Source organism: Geospiza fortis, unplaced genomic scaffold (genome assembly GCF_000277835.1).
Source record: "Geospiza fortis unplaced genomic scaffold, GeoFor_1.0 scaffold23, whole genome shotgun sequence".
In the NCBI taxonomy this organism is placed as follows: domain Eukaryota; kingdom Metazoa; phylum Chordata; class Aves; order Passeriformes; family Thraupidae; genus Geospiza; species Geospiza fortis.
This window is the reverse complement of record NW_005054303.1, coordinates 8,554,011-8,563,678: the sequence shown is the minus strand read 5'-3', so window position 1 is coordinate 8,563,678 and position 9,668 is coordinate 8,554,011. Positions and strand designations below refer to the sequence as shown.

The 9,668-nt window shown below is 39.9% G+C and overlaps 1 protein-coding gene across 1 annotated transcript; it reads right to left on the bottom strand.

Moving 5' to 3' along the window:
- On the bottom strand, positions 1–8,722 carry CLBA1 (clathrin binding box of aftiphilin containing 1). The gene is made up of 5 exons (XM_031066343.1): positions 8,264–8,722; positions 4,552–4,700; positions 3,027–3,156; positions 1,152–1,265; positions 1–168 (listed from the first exon to the last, which is right to left on the bottom strand). The coding sequence occupies exons 1-5, from the start codon at positions 8,720–8,722 to the stop codon at positions 1–3; spliced, it is 1,020 nt and encodes a 339-aa protein (XP_030922203.1).
- Positions 8,723–9,668: the final 946 nt, after the last annotated feature.

The following is a 9,668-nucleotide window of genomic DNA, read 5'->3' as shown; positions in this document are numbered from 1 at the left end:
TCAACAAACATCACTACTGAAAAATTTCATTTTTAGGTTGTGTGTAGAAAAAATCTGCTTCGTCCTTGGGACTGCTATACACTGTGTGCTTTCATTTGATGACGTAGTCTTCAAAAAGAGGTTACAGGTGAAAAGGTAACCATGTCTGGAGTCTGGTGACACAGAAAGCTGAGTGAAAAAGAAAAACTTAGTTAATTTTTTCCATCCTATAGGAGGTTAATCACTTTGCATATGCCAACCCAATTTTTATAAATTTTCATTAAAATAATATTTTAAAATTTTATTTTAAAATTTTTAGAGGGAAAAATTGACATAAATATGTAGATAAATGGAAAGCATCCAATTTAAATTAGAAATAGCAACATATGTTTTTTAATTAACTTTTCTTTGAGACACCAAGCTGCAGGGGTTTGTTCTTTCCCTTATAAGGCTAGCCCAGAAAAATATTGTCCTTTTACCTTAACTTTGTACCTCAGTTCTTTTTTCTTTTATTCCTTCTTTGTCTACCTCAAACCACTTCTCCTTTGTCTAAACTCTGTTCCTGTATTTTACACATTTCCAATGTGATTCAGCCACTGTGATCCCCCCATCACGTACTCACTGAAGAAAGCAGAACTGAATTATGAAGGAATAAGCTGTTCAGTCCTTTTAAGTTTTATTTCTGAATTCTCCAGGCTATCATTTCTTATGTACAAGGTTCCCAGACCAGTTGTGCACTTTCACTGACCAAGGCAGTAAATAGAATAAAACAGAGCAATGAAAGTCTGTCTCAAACTATCTGTCTCAAACTGTCTGTCTCCACAACAGTCTCAGTTTTATTCTCCACTATGGAGGAAGGGACCATGGCTTAAATAAATTCCTCCAAAATACCTTGCTAAAAAACAGAGTGAGGTGACTGAGGTGTTTTACAACAATGGAGAATGACACAATTTTCCTTCCAACTTGCATTGCTACAACAAGAAACAAACAAGTGCCGAGGTATCTTTTCTGAAACAGTCAGAGAGGTTTCAAAGACCAAAAACCAACTCCACATCCAAAAATTTTACCAGCACCAAGCCTTTACATGAGGACACGTGCTGAAACAGCAGGGAGGAGCATGCTAAACACACTCCATGGTTCTCTGGAGTTCTCACTTGCAGAGCAATCCTTACCTTGGTCTGGATCAATGCTTTGCAGTCATTAACACTGAATCCATCAAATCTAAAGTCCTCATTATCTTTGACATTTGATTCTTCAAAAATATCAGCCTGGTTCTCTGAAACGTCCTAAAAACATAATTTACATTTTATTTATTAATTTATTTATGCATTTCTCTCTGATTTTAATACATACAACCTAAAGAGGTTTACCTCAAATAACAACCAGTAGATTTTACTTTCTGAAGCTGTATTTTATCGTGTGTCTCCCTTTGCATTGAAGCAATTTTATGCCAGAACCAGTTCTATGAATGATGCCTTATATTTCAGCTTTTGTATTTTTCAGACTCTGTACTGCATTAGTGTATAACTCTGAAGTCTGTATAGAATGCTAGCTAGCTTTCTTCACATTTTGGTCAGACTAAACAATCCTTTTAGGCCTGAGAAACAAGGTCATCAACACAGCCTCAGGCCCCAAAAGTATAAACAAAATTAAACTGGGGAGAGAAGCAAACTGAGGGAATGTGACTTCATTACCTGAAGCCAAAATTGGACAATTAACTTCTGATATTAAAACAGACCAAACTTACATCCATCTGAGAAACTGGTGACTGTTGTCCATCTTGGGTGCAGCCTCTGCAAGGCTTTGCACTGCCCAAGGAGTATCCTTTGAAAGCATTTCAATAAACACCAACTTTATTCTCTAACTCTGTTTAGCCTCTGCTCCAGGTAGCCCCTCAAGGCATCACCTACACACATGAATCTGTGACTTCAATTAATAAAAAAGCCATTTCCAATTAGTATTAGCCTTAATTAGCACCAAAGCATTGCTGAGAAATGCCTCCTAATCAGTAGTGTTAAAAGCAATACCGTTTTCCAGTGATAGATAAGAAGTAATGATGTAAGTTTAAGCTGCCTGGGCATTGATTTAATGCTGGGGGGCAAGAAAGGAACAGAATGGGAGTTTAGCTATGCTAGAGAAATGTCTCAGATTTTCTCTCTGTTAAATTACAGTTCTACAAAGTGACTTTGTCAAGTGCAAAATAGGTTTCTACCTTCAGCACCATCCTTCTGTTTGCATATAACTTGCATGAAAAGTCAAATACTCCCCTAAAATCATTACCTTGCCAACCCCACGCTTCAGCATTCAAATAATCAATTGAAATAGTTACTTCTGAAAATTAATTAGTTAATTCTGAAAAATTAATTAATCCCAGCTAAATAACTGAATTCTAAACCCTCCCTGACACCTTCTCAAAACAAGAGATTGTTAAACAGAGACATTTCTATTTGAGAGCTTTCAACACTGCTGGTTTGGTTTCAATCCAATTTGTAACATACTCTCCCTCAAGCCTCACAAAAACAGTCAGAGGAATAATGTGAGGAAAGGGGAAGCTGAACACACTTTCAGTTTCTTCACAGTAAAATCATCCAGTAATTACTGTAACAGCCTCTCTGATTCAGATCTGATTCTCACTTAACAGAAAGTGAATATAGATATTCGAGGCTGACAGTTTTCTTGCACTCTGAGCAAAAAAAAGTAAACAATCCTACTGCCCACACACCAGGGAGCTGATTCTCCATCTCTACCACCTGAAAGCTGCTTCTCCATCTCTACCAAAGCCGATGTCCCACCTAACAACAGGGAGCTGTGTTGGGCAGACTTCACTGTAAAGACAATTAAAGTGTGATCCTGCACAATTTCATAGTTGCTTACATGTGAAGATGAGAAAACACTAAGCTATTGTCTTAGAAAGCTCCCTGTTAAAAAATAAACCTTGTGACTAACCCTGATCTAGTCCCTCCTGCATCTGCACGTCCAGCTCACAGGAGATCAGATTCCCAGCCCAGTGTTTATGCTGGCAGAATGGAAAACCATTGTTCAATTACCTTTTGATTTGCATCTACTCCGAGAACACTCAAGAGGTTTTCTTGGCAATGAGATTTACTCCAGGGATGTCTTGAGCTGGGGGCATTATCAAAGTCCCTGAGTGCTCTCCATACATTTCCAGAATCCATGCTAGGAAACAAAACACACTTTGAGGTTTCCAGTGAACATATGCAACAGTTATTTTCACTACATACAGCTGTATACTAACCTTCACCTAACAAGCAACTTGTCTGAAAACTCTTTTACACTTGTCCGCACTGCCAGCCCAGTGCACTAATGAGCTGGCCTGACAATTAGTGGGAGCAGTAAGTCAGCAGAAGTGTTTGTTTGTGCTCCTCAGATAAGAGGGGCGTTAGAAGCACATCTCAGAGACTGCTGCATGCCAAAGGCTCGCAGTGTTCAGCTGTTTCTGTGAAATGCGGGCAGAGTTCAGCCCTGTCAGCTCTGCACTTTGCCTTCTCTGTCTCTCAAGTCTTTCTCCATCCCACGGGTCACACTTCACCTGTCCCACAAAACAAGGCAAAGGCACTCACTGCTGAAACACAGAGGAGAGAGCTCCCTTGGCGTGGTTCTTTGGATTCTTACACTGCATTCATCACATATAAAAATTCAGTCGGGCTTTACTTAGTTTGAAGTTGTCATTGACCTTAGTTACTTGTCACAGTAGATTAGGAAATTTTTGTTTTTACCTGTTTTTACCTAATAGTGCAGTCGCCTTTACAATTATATTTCTCCACAAGTTTCATTCTGATTAAAATATAACTTATATGCAGGGAACTTGGCTGAAAGTGCCCACATTAAAAGCTTTACCTACTTTTCTTCTGAGTCTTAGGACATTTCTCAAGCAGGGTCAGACACTCTTTTCTAGACAGAAAGCCTCCAAGTTATGAAAAAATAACTGCAACACTGTTCTATAACTACAATACTGCTCTGAAGCTGCTGATCCTTAAAAAACATGTAACAGAGCTAGAAGTGTTCCAGCTGTTGCTGGAGAAAGCTTAGTTAATGATACTAATTGCTATTAACGTAGCCCAGGAAAAAGCCAGATGCACCACAGATTCTGAAGCACATCTGGTTAAACATGAGAAGAAGTTACAAACTGGGAAAAACTGAGAGGGGAGGAAGAAAAGGCAAGTTGTTAGTAGAAGCAGCAGCCTCCAATGATGAAGAAATAAGTGGGATGTTCTGTAAAGAAAGGAGAAGCAAACAGGAAGAACAGGCTGCCTGTTGGGTTCTGGCATTCCAGAGGCTTAGTCATAAGGAGGCACACCAACACCAGGAAAAACCCTAAGCAGGAATTTGTAATTTTGATATATTCCCTTCATTGTTTTCCAATGGCTAAGACACCATCCACTTCCTTTAACAACGTGCCACAAAACTGGTGAGATCTACACACTGAGAAGCACAGTACTAAAAAGATTTTTAAGTGCACCACTGATTTCTAAATTATGAAACAAACAGTGTAATTGATGAGGAACTTTTGCTTTCCTTTTTTTTTTTTTACTGTTAATGTAAACTCATTACCAAAGTTGATTCTTCAAAAGTTCAGGAATCCAAACATCTTCATTACTTGCATCAAGAACTTGCTCTAAGCTTCTTATGCACTCTCTGGACTGTGGTACAAAGACTTCTGGAAAGCCCAACTTAAATATCTCCTCATAGCTGTGGTCTTCCTAAAAAAAAAGAGATTTTTATTACATACATCATACAAGCCATGCCCACAATTCATGAAGGACCTAGTCCAAAGGCTACAATAATTCTAGAGATGGTTTTATAGGTTTTAGAATTACTATTACTATTACTATTACTATTACTATTACTATTACTATTACTATTACTATTACTATTACTATTAATATTAATATTAATATTAATATTAATAGCAGAGGGACCGAGCTCATATTTCAGTGTTTTGAGTATTTTGAGTAGCTAGAATTAAAGGAAGCAAGAGTCCCAGAGTTTCTGATGAACCTTAGTCTTCAGCTTCCCAGCATCTTGGTCACAGACTTGCATATTTAACACTTGGGACTCCTCCTTCTGCTCAGCTAATTCAGTTCAGGTCAAATCTGATGTATCAATTCAACAGCTTGTTTTGCCAACTCAGTATTCAAACACTCCTATTCAAATGTACCATACCTGCTAAATGCTACAGTTAACAATAAACACTTGCACTGTGCAAGTCTGCAAAAAAGCTGGGGTGAAGATGTTTCTGTATCCTTGCTTTGTGCCGAACTTTTTCCAGCCTGTGTTAAAAATCAGAGCCAGATTTAAACCCTTGTTCCTCCTCAAGGAATGATGAGCAGGTTTGGAGGAATGACCACAGCACACGAGGGATCCAGACAGGCCGAGTGGAAGTAAGCACTACTAAGTGGGGTTATCTGACAACTAAGAAATACATATACAAGGGAAAACATACCTAATTTACATCCTATCCTAGGGGCATGCCATCTGGTTCAGAAGCTGTATCCTTTTATTCCTTCAAGGAAGGAATTACTGCAATATTCCAAATAAAAGCAAATTAATTGACTTCACCACCCTGCCCAGGGACCGCAATGCAGGAGCAGCAACACTGAAAACTCAAGAATGGAACACACAGTGTTTTGGGGTTTGGGGTTTTTGCCCAGCAATCAACAATTTAGTCTGAAAACCCTAAGCATGGATACTCCATATTTTTATAGTTTCATTTAATTGTAATTTGAACAGCTGAAATATTTCCACAGTGTCACTACAGTGAACTCAGACAGGTGGGGTGAATACTGAGTGAGTATGGATTTAATCTAAGGATAAGTGGGCAAAACCAACAGAGCTGGTTCTTCTGAGCTTCTTCACCTCTGACCATGCTTTAAGGGGAAAATTCAACAGAATTTGTGCCCCACGCTGCTGCTTCCCGGAGTAAGGCCTTGATAAAATCCTGTCCTGATGATTCACTGCTGGGACATTCAGAGACTCCTGGGTAAATTCCTTTGAAAGTTGCCCAAAGTGTCACAATGCTTTCAATGAAGTTGTAAATTATTTACAAACAGGGATGCATCATGGAGGATCCTGGTGGATGCTCGAGAAGCAGAGCTCTGTGAAGTAACACTTGCTAAAGCATACATGGTCAAGGAAAAAAACAAACAACTTCCAGGTAGGCACCAAAAGTGAAGAGGGATGGGAGTCAAGGAAAAGCCAGGCAGCTGCTCTTGGCTTTGGGATGGGGGGAGTTACAGCCACAGGGAGTGCATCGAGGGAAGCACAGCTCTGCCTCAGCTGCAGCGTCTCCCTAGAGCCTTGGTGCTGCTCCAACACACATGCAAGTCACTGACTTACAGTCTAGCCAAGACAGATCAAGAGATTTTTTTTTATCACCTTTATTACTGTCTATTTCAGTGAGTGTTTCTGAAACAAAGTTTGGGTATATTTCCATCTATCTGGTGGCTTTGTACTAATTATAAAATATCAATGTACAAAGTTCACATCAGTACTTTCTGAACAAATCCTCTACATCCTGTTATATCAAAATACCCCATGGCTTAAACACATGCACCAGTCCCTCTCTCAAAGGCCAGTGTTTAAAGAGCACATGAAAAATCCTCAAAGTGTTCAATCCTGTAGGCAAAATACCCAGCTACTGCAAGGAAATTAATGATTGTTTCCATCTTAAAGCACATGATTCTGATCCCAACTGACATCATTTAATTAACTGAAGCAATAAATACTGAAGGTCAGACCTCTGACCTGAGATGATTTCTAGAGGTCCCTTCCAACCCACCTGGCCTTTTTTCTATTGATCATACAGAAGCCAGAGTCCCAGTCCAAAGATTTTATGATCTCAAACTAGCAGTGCCAAAAGCACAGGGATAAAGAACCAGCTACACATATATTCTACACTGCAAGGGATATTCAGCAGCTCTGTGGTTGTTTCTCTGCCTTGAGATGAGAAAAGACAACTTGAAACTCTAAGCATGGTTAACTTATTTAACTCATACTGGACATTTCCTTCTGCCTTTAACAAATGCAAAGTAAAGAAAAGGCTTCAGTAAGATTAAGATCTGCTGCTTTTGGAAAGAAACCAAGAAACCTGCTCTATTCCATTTCAGTTTCAGTCATTACAACATTCTCTTTCTCCAACAGAAGAGTTCTTGTCTGCCACTTCCAGCATTACAAAACATTTGAATTCTGTGTTTGTGCACACCAATAACCAGGTATTTTGTGTATCTACACTCAATCAGTGTGGGAAGCTTCTCCACCTGCATCTTTGTGTTTTTACTAGTAACAGCTCTGCAACAAGTAAAATTCCTAGGCAAAGGGCATGAAATCCTGTCTCCAGGAAAGTCTCAGTTCCTTATGCACACTAAAACTCACCCAACAGACTACAAGCAGTAAGTTTTTACTGCTACAGATTAACCCCATGGAAGTCTTAGCTGATTGTTCTCTCTTTTCAAATGTTGTCATTTAGGATGAAAGTAGTAAGAACAAGGGGATCTTGTTCTGTATTTCTATGTTCTTTCTACCCTTTTGTTACTTTCCTTCCCTTCGCTGATGAATGTTTGATCCACATGGAAACACACTTATCCCCACAATATATAACCCTTTACCTGAACTTATTTTTTTGTGCTGATAAGAATTCATTGCATTATTTACTCAAATTTTTAGCTCTAACATTGTAAGAGTGAATGTTATATCTTGTGCTAAAATATGAATTATATTATTTCTACTAATGTCTTGTGTGTCACCATCAGATTAAAATTCCAGAAAAACTATTGATATTATTCAGGTAGTACACTAAATAACAAAAAATACATTGTTTTCGCCAATTTCTAACTCAATGGTGTGTAGGTTTACTTCAATAAGTTTGCAGGCCACTCACAGAATTTCTGTCCACCCTGCTTTTGTCACCCACCTTCCCGATTTGTCGTTTCTTATGCTCTTTCTTGTCTAAATTTTACACTGCATGTCCTTCAGGGCAAGGTTCATGTTGCCTACGTGCCTCCTTGCCTATGTGACTACTTATTCCTAGTGCCTAGAAGCAAAATAGTGCATTACATTCTTTAAAGCTCTCCAGCAGCACAGCTTAAGTATTTTTCAAACTCTGCAAAGAAGTTGCTTTTGTTCCACTTGAGGTAGCTGCGAAGTAGCTGGACAATTCCTCTGCATGTGCAGAGTTACCCTCTACAGACAAGACAGATACAGACCCGGAGGTGTAGGAAGCAGACACACAAACATTTCTGGTCCTTGGTTTGCTGTGCACACGTACCTCTCTCAGAGAGCCCGAAGCCTCCCGCATGCCATGGCTCAGAGATGGCTCCGCACACACGTGGGCAGCAGAAATGCTGCAGCCTCCTCTGCTCAGCTCCAGATCGGCTCCCCGAGTTGTTGCTGACTTCACCAAAACTTCAAGTTTATCACTGAATATCTCTGATCTGTCTAAGGGCTCCGTGAAGCCTTCAAAATCACCCCAGGATCCACTGGGTTCTGAGGTACTAAAGCTGCTCTCAGAAAACTCCTCACAACTTCTCCCTTCCCTGTTCATTGCAGGGAGGCTTTGCTGCGTTGCTTCAAGATTAACAATTTCTTCATTCCTTGTTCTTTCATTCCAGTTACAGCCACTTTCATGGAGAGACACTCCACCTGCCTCAGCTGCCAGGTCTTTTGGAAGCTCACAGCGTGGTATGTCTGTGTTACCAAGACTTTCTGCCACCGACAAGTTCTGCATCTTTGCTCAAGAGAAGAAAAATAATTTGTTGAAATCTGTGCTGCAAAAAGGTTACTGAAGTTCAGTTGCATCAGAAATATGAGTGTTTCCAAAACAAAATCAAATTCTTCATTTCACTCCAAAGAATAACAACACTGCTGAAACAAAACAGGATGTCCTTCAGCCTCTCCTCCAGTACTCGGCATGTGCAGTTATTCGGCCTCACTTTCTGTGTAGAGTATTAAGCCTGCAAAGAAAGGATTATAAATAAATACCCCCGTGATAAGGCCTGTGTAGGAATAAAGATAGCTGATAAGGTAGGAGAAAGAATGCCTGGGTTAAAATAAACACATTCCAGCATTATCCACTGAAAATTGCTGTAGGCAAAATTATTTAAAATTTACACAGAACTATCTGCCCACACCACAAGAAAGCCATTAAATTAGTGAACAATACTCAGCAAGTACATAACAGAAGTCACTGGATTATTAACTCAGTACTCACTGATCACACTGGAGACAAACTAAAACAACTACAGTCAACATCCAACACTTTAAAATATTTTCTGTGACGACTTCATCCACCTCGTGCAAACTCAAATAATGCAAACTCAAATAATGCAAACTCAAATTATGCTATTTCTGCCGGCACGGGCTGCCCCATCCCAACCACTAGAATCCTGTAAAAATACAGTATTTCCAGATATGTAGGTAACTGAGGCAGATCTAATACATTCAATTTGGCATCTGTAGACGATACAGACAGTGCTGTATTGGCCACGTTGGATTAACCCCATCTCCTCAAGCATTTTCCCGAGCTGGTTTGGGGGGTGGGTTAAAAGCACTCACTAAACGCTCCTCTCACCGACCTGCCGCGGTGTTTAACAGACCCAAATGTGTGGTTTTCCCCGGGTTTCCTTCGGAGGCGGGCCGGGCACAGAGCAGGGGTGCGGCAGGTCCCTGGCCTG

Excerpts from the sequence above, each read along its gene's own strand:
- CLBA1 (XM_031066343.1), bottom strand. The coding sequence starts at position 8,722 with ATGCAGAACTTGTCGGTGGCAGAAAGTCTTGGTAACACAGACATACCA. Across the intron at positions 1,266-3,026 it reads GAGTAGATGCAAATCAAAAG|GACGTTTCAGAGAACCAGGC; the intron begins GTAATTGAACAA and ends TTATGTTTTTAG. Across the intron at positions 169-1,151 it reads AAGCATTGATCCAGACCAAG|CTTTCTGTGTCACCAGACTC; the intron begins GTAAGGATTGCT and ends TTTTTCACTCAG.